Source organism: Vespula pensylvanica, chromosome 11, assembly GCF_014466175.1.
Source record: "Vespula pensylvanica isolate Volc-1 chromosome 11, ASM1446617v1, whole genome shotgun sequence".
NCBI lineage: Eukaryota > Metazoa > Arthropoda > Insecta > Hymenoptera > Vespidae > Vespula > Vespula pensylvanica.
The window spans coordinates 3,735,958-3,756,475 of record NC_057695.1 but is presented as its reverse complement, the minus strand read 5'-3'; the positions used below and the strand labels follow the sequence as shown (position 1 = coordinate 3,756,475).

The following is a 20,518-nucleotide window of genomic DNA, read 5'->3' as shown; positions in this document are numbered from 1 at the left end:
CTAATGAAATATTAAAAGGGAAAAGTTTAATATAGAAACGATCGATATATTCCGAAACTTTGACGAATAATCGTTAAAAGACCATTGTCCCTAATTCAAAATTCACGTGAAAGAAAAACTCTGGTAGTGTGAGGAAGAAGATAAAATAAATACGAACACCAACGGAGCAATCCGTTTAACGGGTTAAAGTGAGGAACGCGTAAACCAGAAGAGTTCTCTTCCTCGATTTTGACCAGCACATAATAGGATTAATTGTAGAGAGGAGCAGAGAGGTTGAGCAAGGTAGAGAGAGGTAGAGAGAGAGAGAGAGAGAGAGAGAGAGACTGAGCAGATTTAATTGAGACTGAATAATTAAGTCTTCAACGAATCCGCATCTTCGATGAAACGAGCACAACGAAGGGTGCTGGCCAAAGCGGATTCCGTATTCGTGTGGGTATAACGCGATTATGAACGCCGACTCAATCCTGATAGGCAGTTTAAACTAAGGTAATGGTTTCGGTTTTAAGAATAAATCGACCGTACATCGAAATACTTTAATGAGTATTCTCTGATTACGAATTTCTAAAGTGATCTATTATTAATAAAATGATTCGAAGAAATATATTAAATACGGAATTTTGTTAAAATTTCGAAGAAAACATTTTTTCAAAGAAAACGTGACGCGTTTCCCAATGTGAATCTTTTATTAAGAAAGAACTTTCTTCGGATTTTGGTCAGTAAGAATCATCAGCAACGCTATCGAGTGACCTCGCCTTCCTTCCCTTTCATCCCGGAATTTCAGCGCGCTGTTAGTAGATCTGTCTCTCTCTCTCTCTCTAGCTCTCCCTCCTCTCTCTCTTCGTAGTTAGGGTGAACCTTGACGGTAATAATTAACATCCTCATCATCGTGCTAGGAGGACGTTCAAACAGATTTCGTGACGGATAGATGCTCAGTGGTTATGGAAGCTGAAAGGCCTCGAGATGGTCTACGTTGAGACATGCGCGCGCGCGCACGAGAGATTTAGAAAAGGATAGAAGAGAAGAGAATCTATATAATGAAGCAGGAAACTGTTGAAGCTTTGGTATATATGCTATAGGAGTATGCTCCTGAATATATAACTGCTAATGATTCAAGGAAGGTCTTATTTTAAAAAATCATCTACGTGTTGCATGTCTAGAGAATTTTCGGGTGCGAAGAAATGTCACCTGACTTGGCCCGCGACATCGCCTTTTGTAACATCGTCTTTGATGGATCCTTTTTATCATTTCCTCTTTCTTTCTGTTCTTTCAGAGAGCTTAGTTTTTTGACATCGACGATTTAAAGCTCGAGGACGAGTCCAAGGTTACCATTAATGCTCTACCTTCTTTTAAAAGAGTTGAGTGGGCGAGTTTTCTTCTGAATGACCAGGCTTGTCCGAGTGAAATGGAACGTGGACAAACAAAGTCGTGATTGCATGCGTAATGCTTGACCGTCTTGTTAAGGTTCTTGTTAAGACCCTAGCCTGAAAGATGTCCTCTAGAATCGTTCCTTATACTTCTAGAAGTGTTCTCGAAACTATAGTTTCTTCCTTTCCAGCGTCAAGAGTCCTACTTCATGTATTATGTAAAACTTCCGTTTGATTTTAACAATAATCTCTGAGAATTCTTGTATCTTAAAGCTGTAATTATAGGGTACCTTTTAGCATATAAGCATAGAAAATAGATAGCAATGCTCTGAACGTGAGTACTACGTAAGAGTAATTCCTACTTTCCAATTATCTTCTTCTTCATTTAGAAGTAATCACAGTTAGGAACAGATATAGTCACGATACGAGTCCGTACGTTCATTAGGATTCCCTTTCAATTACCCTCGCAGTAATTTACGTAATTACAGAGGAGTCTGTTCTTAACCATCGCTAATATTCGTCCTCGACACCTGGTTGCCTTCTACAACAAGCCTTTCCTGTCATTTAACGGTTCTTTCAAACGAGTTTATCTTGATTTATTTAAACGATTACGATCGCTAACCTGGCTAATCGATATTAGAAAATCTTTTCAACGAATTATTTCTCAGAGAGGAAAGTATTGATAGGAAAAATACGTAAAAGAGATAAGAAATTAGAAGGTATTCGGCTAACCAGAAATTCGGATTACGATATGCAAGAGATACCGTGAGAGAAATTGGTCAATCCCACCGGCTCGGTGCTAATAACCGAGGAACACGAAGACGGGTTATGACAGCCGGTGTCGTGGCCCGTTTGGCGGTGCGCAATTGCACGGGCGACATGTGCCATTGTTCAAACAGTTCGCTCTCTGCACCTTCTATTAGCACTGTGCTTCCTTCTCCCTCTCCCGTATCATCCCTTCGTATCATCCCTTCTTGTTGAGGTGCTGACGGCTCTCCGAGTATAAACCAGCTATCACAGATATGCGCGTACATACACATCTATCTACTCTCGTGTTGACTTCTATCTACGTATATATGTACATACATGCATGTCAGTATATAATGAAAGAGAGAGAGAGAGAGAGAAATGGAGATAATCTCACACCTTATAACCGGTTCATTCGACTCAATCGTGAGGGAAGAAGTACTTCTAGCCGACTAGCATCTGGACTTACGATAGTTTGACCGTGGGCCACTAAAACGTGACTTTACGCCAAGAGTGATAACGGTGATAAAGGCGAGTAGTTGTCCGATACTCGATCCTCGAAAACTCCACTTGGAATATTCCTGTCTGTCTACTACTAGCGTTGACTTTTATGACTTGCAATAATGTTTTCTTTTTTTCACGACCCCATGGTGTTCGAATAGATTTCAGCGAAATTGATGTTTTTATTGGAACGTGGAATGAATGATGGGAACGATGGAAGGAAATAAAATTAGAAATCGAAAAAAGCTTTTCTATTTCATGATTCTTTTTATTACTTTCCGACATATCTTTTAAGCACGTCAAACGCGCTGAGTTTATTGGATCTCACGACACCTTTGTTCCTTTACAAACAATGTTCGTTTTGATCTGCTATTATAAAACATTAGACGTTTACGTTCAGAGAATACCAGACACCGTAACGAAGTACTCTACCAGCACTGCTTTGTCAAAGCAGTTTGACCCTCTATTTGAAGTTTTTATAAAATATAGAAAAACATCGTGCGTGACAATTTTGCTCTGCTACTCTCGTAAAATCCATTTTTATTTTCTTTCAAATTTTCTACGTTTTTCTTTTTGCTCATAAATTTTTACAATCGCGCTACTTCAAGGAGAGTTCTCTTTCCTTTCCATACTCGATGGTCATTGACTCTAGTCAATCACCGCGGGAGTCCTTACAGGCAGTAGACACTTAGTTAGGACACTGCTAGGATCGGCGCTTTACTATCGACACGCTCGTAAACGTTAGGCAGGCATGTTTCTTGAGAATAAACTCGCACTTATCTAGATTAGATATTCCTAACTCGGGCAAGAGTTCATTAAGGATCATCGGAGAAACGTAAAAAATCATTGATTACCTTATTTGAATTATTTATTACAACGCTTTTATAAGTATACCACGTTCAACTAATATTCTTCGATTTCAACTCAAAAGAACTGAATTCTAAAATTTCTTTCTACTCGTTTCGAATTTTTATCTTCATTTATAATACCTTCCTATACTTTCAGTTAATTCGACCGATCGTTCCGATCGACAAAAGAGATGAAGGGATTACTTTCTCGATAGGTTAATTACATACTTCTCTATCTTTATTATCATCGAATCACACGATACCCTTGCGAATAATGAAAGGGGTTATGATTATGGCGATGGTTTAACAATCACTCTTCTTTCTCCCTTCAATCTAAATTGATTCGATCGTTTCCCCTCCTCTCTCCCACCCTCGCACGAACACGTGCAAGCTACTACTAATCGATTCGATTCACGTTTCCACTACATCGAATCACCGTCGTCGGCACGAAGGGAATTCCACGAGTCTCGATCGTGCTCGAGAGCGAAGGCTTTCACCGCAATTGATGCAATTTAAACTTTTCCTTCGCATTGAAACTATCGTTGTTTTAACAATGCAGATGGTAGTTCGTTGAAGGGTTCATGACTAGTTAAGATTATTTACTTTGAGTCACATAAGCTCTGGACAAGTTGTAAGTTTTGTGAGATGATTTAAATGTAATTGAATAAATCTCGGAAAATTAGAGTGAGTTTGGCGCAACAAAGGACGGCAATTTTTCTTTCGAATTCGAAAAGAAAAGAAAGTTACTCGCAAAGTAGGACGATGCGTTTATGCATCTTTTGAGCAACGTAGGAATAATACTCGAGATAATAATGTCGACAACGATATAATCGTTATAATTCAAAAATTTCAAAGCTTTCACCGGATGCTTTTTGATCTCTTGTCGTTCCCAAAACTACAATCGGAATATCATTTTATTCGGTGAGTTCAACGCAAGGTTTTTTCAACCGATTCAAGATCTCTCGACGGTCTTGGTCTCGTCATTGATGTAAGAACGAGCTGCATTGATCTTTGCCTTATCTAGAAGGAGAGAGAGAGAGGCAGAGAGAGAGAGAGAGAGGGAGAAAATTCATTTTATGCGACTCGATTTCAAAGCAACCTCTTTTAGTATACCCACGCGCAATACACGTACACATATGCATATTTACGCGTGTAGGTAACACGAGAGTATCGTTTAAAGCCACGTTACTCGGAAAATTCGGCGAGATAAAGGGGTTACGCATGCGCGGGCGTTTGCGTTATATTCCGTGGTTGTAACATTAGCCATAAAATGTATATCCCGTCGGGCGTATATTGTCATGCAGAACGCCATTAAAGCATCGCAATATCTCGCTCGTTTCAGGTGATGATAGCAACACGCTACGGTGGTTAAGGTGGCTCTCGAGGAGAAGCTGAAAGTGGCGAGGAGGATCGTGAAAATCGGCAAACGAGGCGGGCGATCCGGAGAGCGGTAGTGGCGGCGGAGCGGCAGGGGTAACGTATCTCTTTTAATTATCTCTAATTACTATTCTAATGTTCTTCGAAATTTGATTATAATTAGAACGATCGATATAGAGTGAGTAAGTGCAAAAAGTATTCGTGCGTTCATTAAGTGTGTAAGTGTAAAAAGTATCAAGTGTGTTCATTATAGTTTTTATAATCATGAATTTTTTTCATTGAGTGGCAAATTATTACAACACCGACGATAATACTAATAATATAGAAAAGATTCGAATCCTTTTACTCTCGCAATAATCTCTTTTGAAGTCGTTTGAATCATTCGACGAATTATTTAACACGAAATATCGTGACGATAGCCTTTATCTCGATTTCAAAGAGCTATATCGATTCGCGTAGACCGATGTTCGATTTAAAGAGAAACGATTCCAATGGGAATCTCATTTTCCGATTGGAAAGTGAGACGATGAAGGAGATAAGATACGATGCTATCGACAATACCCATCGAATTTCGATGGCTTTTAAGTGGAGTCGAGTAAACTCGTTCGTGAGAAGACGTAAAAATCTTTCTTTAGTTTCTCAATCGCATCGAATACGAGGATCGTTTGGTCTTCACTCGGTGCAAGCAGTCCTTGAGTTGGATAATAAAAGACCGATTATCCGATTTCGTTTTCCTTTATCCGTTCTGAGGTTTATCAACCTCCCCCGCGCCTCCGAGATTTTATGAACCATTAATACAACTCGATATATTAGAACATTTTATAAGGATCATTAAAATGAATAACATTTGTTCGTTAAAATAATATTTTTATTTCGAAAGTTTTATATTCGACAATTATATAAAGTAAATAAATAACTCGACATAAAATCTTTTACAAGGTGAGTCATTGTGTTTACTATACGCAAATGGCATTACGTAGTTGAATCTTTGTATATAAAATCTCGTCAGTATAGCCGACGACGCAACACCGAACGGACGAACGGTCGAGTAAACACGCTCTAAGTGACTTTACCTCTTCACGAATCGTGTTTGTGATCGTAGATACTATGGGAGCGGGGGTATGGGGGGCGGAGGAGGGCTACAAGCCACGGACCTCCGGCGAAGGCTCGAGTCCCAGTCTTGCGAACGAAATTCTTCTGAGAATCCTCTTTCCCTAAGGCAAGATGGTTTCTACGTACCTGCGGAGAATGGCACTTGCGAGGATGAGGACAAGTAAGTGAAGCGTAACGAAATAATAACGTGAACCGACGAACATTATTCGAAGCAATGATCGTTACTTCTTCTATAGAGCGAACTAGAACTAACCTACTACTTTGTTATTTTCCTCGTAATCTAACCTACTATTATACTTTGTCATTTCTACGTAACTTTTAAATACGTAATTAACATTTCTAATAATCTAACAATACGTAGGTAAAGAATTTTTTTGGGACATACTGGTTGTAATTGCGCTTCGACGTATACTTCGTAAGTTTTATAGTCGATCGAGAACGTTGTAATCAATTACGAGAAGATAAATAGTTACACGTTTAACGATTATGCTAATCGGTATTAATTATCAAGCGTACACTTTGTCACATGGAGTTAGTGAATCTCGTTAGAACGAGGTATTACCAATCGATATCACCGATCGTACGTTCTGCAAGACCACAAATCACCAGTGTACTCGAGCCTGCGGAACCGCGTTGAGCGTTTAATTACAAAGGATACAAGCGAATAATTATTTATAGAAGTATTCAGACAGTCTTTCAAGTCGAATGACTTTTTTTATGGATTATCAGTAAGAAAAGTAAACAACAAAATACATATGTTCATTCGTCATTTTGATGTAATAACAATCGGTTGGGTATTTATTTGTTCGAATATTTGTGACGAGGAAATAAATCATATAAATCGATAGCGTTATACATGCGGTATGGTAAATGTTCTTTTGAAAGGGCTGAGTTCGGAGCGATTCTCGTTTCCGGCCAGCCAACGTGTACAGGTTCCCGGACGTATAAACGTCGAGAGAAAGAGGAGGATACGGAAGAGAGAAGAATTTTGAGGCGTGTAATAGGATCCGATGGCTCCTTCCACGGGAAGCTGAGGTTTTCCACGAAAAGTTTCGACCGCATCGAGAATGAGGCGGAAGCGACGACGGAAGGGGAAGGTGAGAGGAAGCAGCGACTGCGATGGTGTCGCAGGGACTTCCGGCAGATTGCGGAAGTGGCGACAAGGACTTTGCTTTTGGGCATCGTGCTCCTCGTCACACCAGGTAAAACTTATTCGATTAATTACTAATTACTTCTATTTTATTATTAATTTCTGACAAAATTCGTAAAGCAAACTTTTATACAATATTTTTCTCAATCTGTTACTCGAAATCTCGAAGAGATAAGCGATTTATAACGTTTTACGTATCGTTTTTCAATTAGTGAAACTCTAATAAGTTCACTAAGCTGTTAGAATTAGTTGTTTCTAGCAACTCGTCTACTATCGATAACATTTAATCCTTTTGTTATATAGTTCTCATCTATTATTATATAGTATATCAACTATTTCAATTTTCTCGTAAAATTAGTATTATCGATTAGTATTCATCTCGTTAGATAATTTAGGTTTCTCCGACCAAACTGATAGATACCCCATGGTCTCTCGAGTAGAACTGATAGATCGATTCCGAATTCAGTGTACTGTGCACAGATACGCTGAAGTCGGAATCGTAACGATGTCAATTTAGAGCGAAGTGACTTATAACTGTGGATTGCGTACCAGCCCGATGGTACTTACGTGTCCAATTAACCGATAATTAATTACGATTCAAGATATTCCCTGCATTCTGATTCTCAACGTCCACGTTCACTTCGAATCTTCGTATCGTTCAGTTAGAATGAGAAAAATCTCTCTTTCCACGAGACGAAATCTTGATTTTAAAAATGTATGAAAAAGTTGTAAGCTATCAACGATAAGCAAGAGACACATCTTGACTTTTATGTTCATCGTTGGTGTCTCTAGAAAACTATTAGGACGCGCTTAGATACGACACTCCGGCGTTCTTCACGAGACTCAAACGTGTCTTTGCGGTGGAACGAGTGACGCGTTATACGAATTTCAATTTGAAAGAGCTTCCGTCCGACGCTACACACCCAAGAGCGTGAATGGGTCGTCTATTGCGAGAAAAGAGAAAGAAAGAAAGAAAGAGGGAGAGAAAGAGAGAGAGAGAGAGAGAGAGAGAAAGAGAGAGAGAACGGGACTTTGAACTCTTTTGCAGCGTTGAATTCGCTTTGATAGCATCCGTCCTACCCGGCGAAGCAGTTTTTCGACGAGTCTGAACAATTTTGAGGAGGACTTCGTTTTTTTTACTTCCTCTCTCTTCTCTTCTTTTTTCTCTCTCTCTTTCTCTCTCTCCCTCTCTCTCTTTCTCTTTGGTTTATCCTCAAAATCGGACGAGAAAATGACTTTCTTTCAACGGCCTAACGATCAAACTGAAAAAACGTGGTTTTTATCAATGTAAAAAATTCTTAACATTAGTAAGAAACGTTTAAGGATATTTAACGTTAGCGATATGTCTTTCCGAATAAAAGCGGTAAAATAATAGAAAATTTTGAAATTAACATTTTGATATTAAACTTGACGATCGATATAATGAATCTTCGTCATTTCGTTTACTTCCTTTTTCCGTGAATAACGTAAGATATTTAATTGGAACGAGATGACGTCTTTCTTTCTTTCTCTTTCAAAGAGATTACCATCTTTAATTATCTTTATTAATAATCCTCTTTTAACGTTGAAACGCCTAATTGCAATTACATTTTCTCTTAAGGATTTTCCATTAAGCGCGATTACTTTGTTATGATTTCTCTTGAAGTTATGTGGTGTTATCCTTTTGAGAGAATATATTTTAATCGACAAAAGAAAGGACAAAAGAAAAAAGAAAGAAACGTTTATGGGTGTATAAGTATAATCACAATGATTACAGGCGTAAAGTAATATAAGAAGTGTGTTAATAGTTAACTAACGAAATTATACAATATTTTATCGATACAATTATTAGCCGCAAAAGAAACAAAAAGTATTGTCGACAACTGTTTTCAGACTCGACTATGTACGACCACACCGCACGAGAGTAATTATCGAATTTAATATCACTTTTATATCTCTTGGAAGTACTTTGAAATGCATCAAAGCGTCGGTCGTTTCATCTACTTCTCTTCTTTTTTTTGGTTCATGCTCGTGTATGTTATTATACACAGTTAACGTATTAAAGCACAGCAATCTTGGCTGTGTCGCACTTGTTATCCTCGCTGGTATCGTTAATGAGAGCAGCTTTATTAAATCTCCTTTAAAAAGAGATTGTCATAATTATACGCTGTAAATAACAGATGTAGGGAGACGCAAATCTTTGTATATTCATGTTTACATGTGTGCGTATTAGTACATGCAGGTACGTCCGTCCAGTTGGATTATCCAAGTTTTCTTCGCAATTTTTCGAGAATAAATAAATGTGAGACAAAATATGAGAAAATTTCTAATTATCCGATTGCATTGACGATTAATTACTTTCGAATGTTTATACATTGTACGTATTTATTTCATAAACGTTGTTAGACTTACCACAATGAAATTTGTCGGAATTACATGTTAATTATATTCCATTAGCTTTACAAAGGATCAACTGAATGGATTTGAAAGTCGGAGTGAACGTCGCAACATTCTAATGAGGATCTTCGCGTTTAAGTAGGCGACGTTTAACGTCCTTACGAAAACGTATTTTAATAACGTAATTAAACGCAATACAAAAACGCCTATGAGAAATAATTAAATCGTTGCTACAAAAGATATTCTTATGCGATAAAAATTAATTTTACATGATTCGATAGCATCGATTTATTTCTTTCTTATTTTTTTCCTTAAAGATTCGAGTGAATAGTACTTTGGTAATTAAAACGGCGGGAAAGTTGAACGTGAGAAGTTTCGAGCTTCCGCCCTCGATGGCAGACGTTTTTATAGCGCCACGCTGTGCACGAGAGGAGTATTAAAAAAAAAAAAAAAAGAAAAAAGAAAAAATAGGAAAGAGAGAGAGAGAGAAAGCAAGGAACAAAATTACCGAGAAACGCTGTAAACGGTACAGAAGAGAACGAAAGAGAAAGAGAGAGAAATTGAAGTGGACCGGAGGCGTGTAGCAAAAGAAGAAGAAGAAGGAGAAGGAGGAGGAAGTGGACTGGGGGTGAAACGGAAAATACGAGAAAATGACGAAAAAAGAGAATAGCAAAATTAGCGGAAAAGTTGTTTAATATAGAAAGTTTTCTAAGTTGGGGCATGGGTGTAAAGCGGCCATTGTGATCGCCGCTTGTGCGGCATTATTTCCCATCCCTTCTCTTACCATACCACGTCGTCGCCGTTTTACCAAAACTTTGCCGCCTAACGCTCGTAATTTATTTATTTCCCAATTATTTTCAACCGGAATTCACGAAGCGTCGTTCGCCTTTTCCATTCGCTCTCTGCTCTCGTAATATCTTTTAAATTCACGTAAAATCGTCGAATCGAGTAATTTCTTCCTCGAAAAGGTGAAATCGAGACATTTACTTTCGCAAAGGAAATTTTATATCCTTCTCGTAAATCTTTCGTTGAATGAGTTACGGTTGTATGATAAAAAAAAAAGAAAAAAAAACGGAAAGAATTTTGTCTTGGAAATTAATAATGGAAATCGATTGATATGACGATGACTACTGTAGTGAGAAAAGTTTTATTTTTCTTTTAACGGTACTACGTTATACGACCATAAATTTTTTTCCAAGAATCTTAACGATCTTCACGAGAAGTTTACAACTTTGTGATCTTCGCTTAAAATAGCATCGCGATAAGTTGTGTGAATCATCTTTGGTCTTAAAACTGCAATTAATCATAGGAAAAAGAGTATCGCCGTTTAAAATGTCCGATAACTTTGAGCCATTACTTGCAAATACGTAGAATGATTATGGTATTGGTCGTGATCATCGCACAGATGGTTGGCGAGACCGAACAACATTGCACAGATGACGTTCCACGAGAAGAATCATGGTAATGACGGTAATAAACATCGGTCGTGTCGAAAAATCATTGTAGTAGAAGTTTGCAGGAAAATTAAATTGCCAATGTTTGATCACAATTGCAATGTTATAAAAACTGCCTTAATGTCATTTCAAAAATACTTCTTTTAATTGCTTAATAATTAACTACAATGGATATTTGTCTTTCGATTTAATTAAAGACTAGCAATTTTCTTCGTCTTCAGCTCTCGACTTCGAAAATATCCGCTTACCTCTTTCTAAATAATTAATATCAATTCTCGAGTCTTCAGAATATAAGGGCTGTGGAATACTCGTTAGTATCGGTTAATTGCTTTTAGCCCGGTCTGCGTTATTCTCCTCTCGGGCATGGTTCAACCGCGCGTAGAAGCATAACGTTAGCGGCAAAAGCGAAGCAGCCTTAAACAGGTGCTTTAACTATTTAACTTACGCCAGTCGTGGTGTGCTTGCGTGCGAAAGAGAAAGAGAGAGAGAGCGAAAGATCCGATGCAACGTCTCGTTAATTTCACGCTTCGTCGCTACTTGCAAATTTGGCTGGTAAAATGTTCGAGGGTCTTTCTTGCTTGTCCTTCTTCTTCTTCTTCTTCTTCTTCTTCTTCTTCTTCTTCTTTCTCTATAAAAGCAACTGCGAAAAGAGAGAGAGAGAGAGAGAGAGAGAGAGAGAGAGAGAGTGCGCCGATGAACTCATGCGTGTGCATTTTATATCGTGTAGCATTACCGTGATATTTTCTCATGTTTCATTATAACATCTTTGCGTTTGGTTAATTAACAACGCAAATCTTCTCCCACAGCATCCTGATTTTAATGCATTCCAAAACGAACTTGCAAATTTCTCGTTAGCAAGTATCATAAAATAATCATGAAGAAGGAATAAGATTACAAGTCCTTAATAACTACTAAGTTTACATGATGGATAGTTTCTGAAAGTACTAAATAAAAAATGTATCATTTTCGTGATAAATAAATCAGAACACGTGTTCGTCGTTTCCATCAAAGAATTAATACCGAGCGTTAAGCAAGGTACACATTGCGTTCGTTTCTCGATTCGACGAACGAGATGAACGATAGGAGGCGTACGACTTTGAAGTATCGCCAATGGTAAAACAAACAGGGAGGGCAAACTAGCTTCTAGAGATAGTGGCTTTGAAGCAAGCGGACATCGGTTTTCGTATCTAAAAGGGGAAAGCAAAACTATTTCGAGGAAGTGGGCGAGGGGGTAAACGCGAAAGCGATTTAAAGGACGTACTACCATTGACGTTATGTATGTACCTACCTTAGGATGTAGAGAAGCGTGGAATCTGAGAGAGGAGAGGGAGAAGGAGAGAAGACTTCTTGGACGCTCAAGCAGCTTCGGATGAAAGGTATTTCCAGTTGGCTTTCCACGAGCTTGCTCTCGCCGCAGAGTTATCCGATAGATCGCCGTTCAAAGGCGCGAGAAGCAAACGAGATCGACTATGTCGAGACGAGCTTTACCTCCTTACGATTGAAACTAACGCACCGATCAAATGTATTCTCTCTATAATACCAGTGCTATGAACCGAATCACCGTTAATCTTCTACCAAGTAATTTGTCGAATTGTCATTTTAAAAGTTTTGCGATCAGGCCTGAGATTTTGATTAATACTGTTTGATTCTGCGATAGGATTCTGCGAAGGACTGGATCAATTTGGAAAAAATCCGCATTTGAAACACTTTGTATTCGATAGGTAATGAAAAATATGAATAGAAGAAAGAGGTCGGTGTTTTGATGCCTCCTAGGTGTTTTTTAAAAATACTCATTCTCTTTTCTTAGAGCGTGTGATAGAGAAACGACAGTTTCGTCCTATCTTCTATTTTTCTTTTCATTCTTTTCTCTCCTATGAATATTGTAAGTGACGATTATTTCATCTCATTTCCGTGGGAAAATATCAAGTGGGTGCATGTAAGAAAGTTCTTCAGCGTATTCGAGCGTGATATTTTTCGATCACTCGATTAGAAAGTTCTATTATTATTATTATAAAATCGTATCGCGATGTCTTACTATGAAACACGTGGAAAAATCGAGACATCGCCGTGTATATTCAACGAAACGCGAAACGGCTACCATTTTATATAAGCATCGCGGAAGCTTTGGAGAAGATCGATCGGACGAGCTTACTTCGTTGGAAATAATCGCATGCAAAATGCATCTCCACCCTCCCCATCCCCGTATCAACGTCAAAGGAAATGACATCGAAACGTCTGGGGCTCCATTATTCGACTAACCGAAACCTACGTCGTGTCTCACGAAGGCACGACTCCTCGTACCTGAAATATATCATGATTCTCTCTTTTTTTCCCGTCCTACAGATTTTAAAGGGTTTCGTGTAACAGCTTATCGAAGGTGGCGGCAATGGAAGAGTATATACGCTTTGGTACACGTGCAGTTCGGAGCGAATCCTTTGATCCGAACTTTCGACGTGAGACATGTTTGTTTCGAAAGTTAGCCCGAGCATTAAGCTACGTCATAAGGCTAACATTGTAAGGTACGTTCGTTCCCGGACAAAGGGTGGACGCTACATTTCCGGAGACTATATCCCTTTATGGAATTCCGGGTAATAACTTTACGAAGGAAAAGCTAGTTGCGGAACATATGGTGTCGCAATTTCACTGAGTTATCTCTCAATGCTGTTCGAGAAGTCTCCTAAATTGAATGAAATCAAAAAAGAAAAACGTTAGCACAAAGAATAGTTAAAATACGACTGTTGCTAACTGTCGTAAATTCAACGAAGTTAGTTTTTTCATACAAAATGAGCCAAAGTAATTAAAATACTCTGCATTTGTTACTTATTATCATTAGGGAAGATTCCACTCGTTCCTCGTACCGACATATTGTATTTCCGAAAGAATTTTATCGAATTCATTTCTCTCTCTTTCTTTTTCTTTCTCAATATGGAACAACAGTAACTTTTACGTTTCGTACAACAGACAGAAACCATGGATTCTCGCGTTTCTCTTGGCAATAGTCAACGGTGCAAAACTTCACGCGAGGAAACTTCGAAGAATGTATTTCTACCTGGACGTTCTAACTTGGAACATTCAAATTGCATTAAGTGCGCCGACCGAGTACGGGATTCAATTTATTCCTCCGACTAGCTCTACCATCGTCGGAAGAACGTTCGAGATATTATACTTAGGATAAGAAAAGAGAAAGAAAAAGTTTCAAAGCATAAAATAACAAAGAATGGTATACATTATCGTAAACTTGACACATCTGTCTACAGTAACATAAGATGCATTCATGTAAGAAAATAATGCATATGTTTTTTACTTAAGGATGTACAGAAGATCTTTAGAAAAATTATAGTATTTTATGGAATATATACGACCGCTAAAAAGAGAAAAAGAAAATCTATCAAATATTTAAACGTTCTTTAAATATATGTAAAAAAAAAAGAAATTTAAATAGAAGTTTTTATTGTAAAAATAAATGTTTACTCTTTTACTGTAAAAATAATATTGGATTACGTCGATAAAATTTTTCCGATAGCATATAAATAATGGATTTCAAACATTTTATTTTTTTAAGAGAGGAAAATATTGAAGGTTCATATGGGAGCGGATAGTAATGTAGATATTTTTTTTTTTTTCAGGACTTTGTCATCAGGACGCGGTGCACATAACGGCTATATTGGGAGAGAGCGTTGTCTTCAACTGTCATGTAGAGTTCCCTGGTGAGCACCCAGTGCCCTACGTTCTCCAATGGGAGAAGAAGGTAGGCGACAAGGTACGATAACGTCGACACCCTCTGCTCTCTAATATCCGTGAGTTAAATACGTGGGCCCTGCTCGATTAAACGAGCGTATTCCTGCTGCCAGAATGATTATCTCACAAACTCTCATTAATAAAATTACTTTTCCAAATTTCACAGATTCATTGTTTCAGCATCTCTCGTAATCTAGCGATCTCTCGTGATTATCGATTTCATTCAATCCTTTCTATCGTTATAATTGTATAATTTCATTTTAATTCATTATTCACATCGAATCCCCGTTCAAACAAACATGGAATTCTCATGAGTGAAATCCATTGAACAATTTAGGGGATTACTTTCCTTAATATTTACTCGAGGCTTATATGAAGTTACTAATACGTATTTTTACTTCTCTTGACATTGAATGTTCGTTTTTAATAAAAGAAAAGAAAAGAATGTCTTCTTATTTCATCATAATATTGAGCAGTTTCGATTTTATAAATACTCGTAGGAAAACGACGAACAACATTGTCGTCAATTATTTTTTCATTCCCATGCATCTTCTCGACCATTTTTTTTCCGTATTCTTTTTCGAGGCAAGTTCTATTTTCATATATTGCTTTCGATCGAAAAGGATATAACGAAGTGAACTACATGCGATCGATCTATAAAGTGCTTGTCATTTGGATATTTAAAAAGCACGAGAAAAATGATGTTCCGTGCTTTCGGGAATAAGTCAATATTTTCATCGGAAATATTCTTTCTGTGTTCATCGTACTCGAAAAATTATTTTCGAATTGCATGATCATCGAGCATTCGGAATATTGAAATATCTTTTTATTTTTTCTTTCGTCGTTTCTCAAACTCAAACACACATAAGCTTCATTTACGTAAAATTTACCATGAGCTCTTTGCCCGGAAAATATCGTAGCTCGCAATTTCACTGCTCTTCTTTAATTTCTCGATTTAACGTTGCGTAATCGTCAAGTGGAGCGTGAACTGAAAATAGAAAAGGAAGATGAAGAGAGAGAAAGAGAGACAGAAAGCAAGCGCATTCTGCCTGAGTAAATAGTATTCCTATGAGCTTTGCGATCGAATCTTCCTCTCTTTTCCAAAGTCTACATATATATATATATATATATATATATATATATATATATACACACTATACTCGTGGAAGTATATATATGCAATGACGTGTCTATTTATACGAGTACATGGTTCGCGATACGGGTAGAGGTTGAATACGGGGGTTGATCGTCCACCCATGGGGACTTTTTTTAACAGACGAGCAATGAACAGCGTTTTAACAAGACCACGCGAATTCTACCATTCGGTAAAAGCTTTGGAATTACTTTGCTAATTAGTTCGAACCGTAGAAATGCATTTTTGCCTATTTCTTTTGAAATTTGTATTTTATTCTTCTTTTTACTTAAGAACAAGCATTTTTAAAAAATAATTTAATCTGTCCGTATATATATATATATGTATATATATATATATTTTTTCTTTTTCTTCTTCTGTTCTTCTTTATTAGATGAAGATCCTTTATCGTCGCAATATATTTTCATCATATTTCATAAAATGATCAGCTGGCAGCAAGAAGAACGCTCTTGAGCAGGGCCCCGTTATTATTTGATACGTATTTCAAAGTTGCAAGAATTATTGTCAAGATTCGTATATCTATATTATTGTATATTGAATTTGCTTTGACGCGATATGTCATTTCGTTGAGCTTACGCGCTTAATTGTTTATTCCTTCCTTTTCGTTGGAAAATGAAAAGAGCAAACGGCGAACTGGACGCGCCGTGTCCACGAAACTTCGTGCGACTTTACATATTTATCAAAAGTCGATTGATTTATTTCGACTTTTTTTTTATTATTGCCTGAAAATAAGAGTCACGCGTAAAGATTTAAATTTCGTTTTAGATAAATGTATAATATTTTTAATGAATTTTCGTTAAACAATCCGGACTGGAGAGGGCAGAGCATACTTTTTTCATTCGAACGAACGACGTTACATACACACGATAATCATATCTCAATCTTTGTATCTACTAACCCCAAAAAATCGATACTATTAACTCCATTCATTTTCACTCTTGAATATCTCTAATACATGTATATTTATAAATGTCACGCGTCGATCAACGGTGTGGACCATACACGTATATATTTAGTACGTTCGAGTTCGTTCGTGGACCCAGAATTACGTATAAAGGTATAAAAAGAGAGGGAAAAGAGAAAGAGAGAAACAGAGAGAGGGAGAGAGAGAAAGAGAGAGAGAGAAGGGAAATGGAGACACGCTGATTGGGTCTAAATCGTGGCAAATTGATTTCAAATGTAAAAAGTCGCTTACGCGCGTTTGTTCTCTTCTCCCTTTCTCTATATCTCTCTCTTTACGGATAAAATAATCGCCCCTTTTAATCAGCCATACGCGCGTACCTCGAAACCTTTTAATCAGTGTTACTAGCTTTAAAAAGCCCGATTTATCCGATCGATCGTCGTATGCAGAGCTTGGAAAAAGGGAAAGATAAAAGAGGTGAAGTGGGGATAAAACAGATTTGATATCGGATACACGTATATAGAGTTCTGATGGTTTTTCGAACGCTGATCAATAGTATTCAGCTCGAAAAACTTTTTTCTTCTCTCTTTTCCCCCTTCCTCTATGCCTTTTTATTCGTGTCAAGCCTATTTCCGGGACGATCCATGAACGAACGAAACGTACGTATCAATCTTTTTCTTTTTCCTGTGGAAGGGGAGAGAATTCGTAGCACCTCGAATAGGAAGTCGAAAGAGACAGAGAAAGAGAGAAAGAAGGAAAGAAACACGTTGGCTATCACCGTCGACTGGACTTCATTTGTCAAAGGATAATTCGGAAAAACGATCGCTTAATCGCTTAGACTTGAATTGATGCGTTCGTTTTTCCGCTTTTGACAATGGCCCCAGACATGATTCATTCGACCGACGAGCTCGTTTTACAATAAATTATAATACAAATTGTTAAATAGCTAATCATTTATTTATAAGAAAGAATCGTTTGTTCGAACTGTTCACTTTAGTGTCCATTAAGAGAGAAGCGTAAAATTTTTTAAATGTTTCATCATTGTCGTACACGAAGGAAGCTTTCATCATTTTGCCGCGAAAGACCTATGACAGTTTTTCAATTCATCACATTCCCTTTGAACGGCGAGCTCGTCCATCACGAAATAATGCGGGCTAGTGCACTTTCCCGTTCTACCTTTTTTCCCAACCCATTCCCTTCTCCTCCCCCTCTTGCTTCCTATCCTCTTTCCCCAGCTGTTGTGTTTTTTTTTCTTCCTTCTCTCGTCGAAGGCGGATAATCGAAAAATCATGTCTCTGTCTCTCTAACCACCTCTGGTGCTTTGCATGATTTGCTAACGCACGTGCCAGCGACGCGACGGATCAATCAAAGATATCACTGTTGTAATTCAACGAGGAAAAGAAAGATACTCCGTGCCGTTGTGTCACGTGCGTTTAAGATTACTGTGCTCTTTCTTTCTCATTTTTATTTTAACTCCAAGAACGTACAAGTTTTTCTTTATTTCCTCTTTTCTTTTTAGACAAACTAAATCGTACCTTTCGTTTTCTTTCTTCTTTAAGTTCATTATTATTATTACTATTATTATTATTTTTATTATTATCATTATTATTATTATTGTTATTATTATTACTATTATTATTATTATTATTATCGTAGATGGCTGTACTGTTGCATGTTAGAAAGTAATCCATTTGTATTGTAAGCGCGTGCTCGTGTAATTGAGTCACGTAAATCATAATTATCATGACATTCCAAATTTAAGCACGCCTACTGAACGGCTATTATTAACATCCCCATAGTCTTAAAAGCACGATATCATCGGAGAATGCGTTTCGAAGTGTCAGGAATATAGTAGTCGAATATTTGAGGATTTTTCTTTAAGAAAATACGCTGAAGGCAGAATGTTGAATTTGATTCTATTATGAATACGATTAATCTAAGGAAAACCGTTTATCATTAAGTCTCGAGTCAAATGTGATCGATCCGTGCTTGAGAGCGGATCCCGAGACGATTACCGTGCGAGACTGCATTGGTTTCCCGAAACGCATTAACGTGAATTCAATATTGACTCCGCAAACCTGCGTATCCATTCTCCCGTAATTAATTAATCGATCGATAGATCCCGCAGGACAATACTATGATTGCCGCAATGACAATCATCGTGTCTGCCTGGATCTCCTCCTCTCTCTCTGTCTCTCTTTCTCTCTTTCTCCTATTCCCTTCTCTTTTATAAAAGGAGAAACAGAGAGGCATATATGGACGGATATGTGTTCGCAAATTTCTGCCGCAGATTCGGCAGAGATATAAATTAATTCGACGTATAATTGCGCCATTGTTCTGGCAATTAGTCTACCCGATCACCAGCCCAATGATCTCATAAATATCCCAAGCCCGCAATGCGGCGGAAGTAATCTTTTTTGGTTCCCTTTAATGCACGTTAAATCAGCGATTAACGTGCTGTTACAGAATCAGTAGATCATAATTTGTATGTATCTTTCAATTTTTGGCGAGAGTAATTTTACATCTAGTTCATCTCTGTTAGAAATTACGGTTTCGTGTACGTTCCTTTCTAGAAACTTATCCAATGATTTCTGACTTCTAATATTAGTTCCCGTGCTGTCATTTAGCTAATTACTTCTATCTTCTTTTTTCTGTCTACTTTTATGCAAAAATTTTCATCCAAGAAGAGAGATAGTAAAGCACAAGATTTTTATGTCAAGCATTCTCATCCTTAGACAATTTCTATATCACCGTAGTAACGAGGAGAAGGTGGCGGAGCACTGGGCGGACTTTCTGTGTTTTCTTTTTTATACCTAGCGTCCCTGGAATCTCGCATAAATCACTGGAGAAGTCTGGGCCGAGTCGCGACACCCATCCAGTGCTCCTGTGTCTGACAACTAATTTCTCTTCTCGTCCAACTTTTTTTAGTTCTTGTAGGCTCGTCTTCACGCGAGCTCGTTTTTCGCGCCCTTCGTGCTTTCTTACCCTCTTGTACCACTTTTAGTCGTACGCAGGCAGAAACACGGGTCTGCATATCGAGGGTGCTAATGAAACTTGTAACCTACATATTTGAAAGGCCAGATTTTAGCTCACTTTTCGACCTGTTTCACGTGGAATACCGAGATCCATTTTGTTTTTAAAGATAATAGGAACCTTTTAAGAATATAGCTATGCATTTTAAAGATGCATAGCTAAAAGTAATCTTTTCTATATTTTCTTTTTTGTTACATGTAATACTGTTTTTAGATACTTTTGTCTTTTGAAAAAAAGAAACAAAGATATTTAAAGCTATCGACGTTAAAAGCTGAGCCGATACAATCGATATTTCCTTCATTGACATGTTCCATTCAAATCAAGGACACATATGTATGGGTAGCCATTAATAGCAACTGGGAGTATCTCCTCTAAGATGAAAAGGTTCTCTTTCCAACTAGCTTGTCTTGTACGAAAAAGTACGATTGTATATTGAGAAATACATTATGAATACATATATGAATTATACATATTTCATATTATACGATGATGAAAAGTACATAGACAAAAAGAGGGCATTTTTCCCTTTAAAACGGTCTTTGTTTCATATTTCTACGACCTTCCGTTGCGAAGATATTTCCCTTTGAAATTTGCGATTCATAAATTCAATAAGCAACTGGCGGGAGTAGTAATATGGTGAATGAATCGTAGTAAAACAAAAAACTATTTAGTAGTGCGTAAATTCCAAGAATTTATGTAGGTCACTGTGTCAATAATTTATTAATGAAATTATATATATATATATATTATCAATGGATTTTAC

The 20,518-nt window shown here is 37.5% G+C and overlaps 1 protein-coding gene across 16 annotated transcripts in view; it reads left to right on the top strand.

The window, feature by feature from the left end:
• Positions 1–20,518, top strand: part of LOC122632969 (protein turtle) — a 188,610-nt gene that overhangs the window by 127,400 nt on the left and 40,692 nt on the right. For 13 of the 16 annotated variants that reach the window (XM_043820309.1, XM_043820317.1, XM_043820316.1 and 10 more), the window contains 4 exons: positions 4,803–4,933; positions 5,940–6,110; positions 6,836–7,152; positions 14,557–14,690. In XM_043820309.1, the coding sequence (XP_043676244.1) occupies positions 5,959–6,110; positions 6,836–7,152; positions 14,557–14,690 (603 nt within the window). In that variant the 5' untranslated portion in view covers positions 4,803–4,933; positions 5,940–5,958. The remainder of the gene's footprint in view (positions 1–4,802; positions 4,934–5,939; positions 6,111–6,835; positions 7,153–14,556; positions 14,691–20,518) is intronic. The other 3 variants (XM_043820313.1, XM_043820318.1, XM_043820311.1) reach the window with 1 other exon arrangement.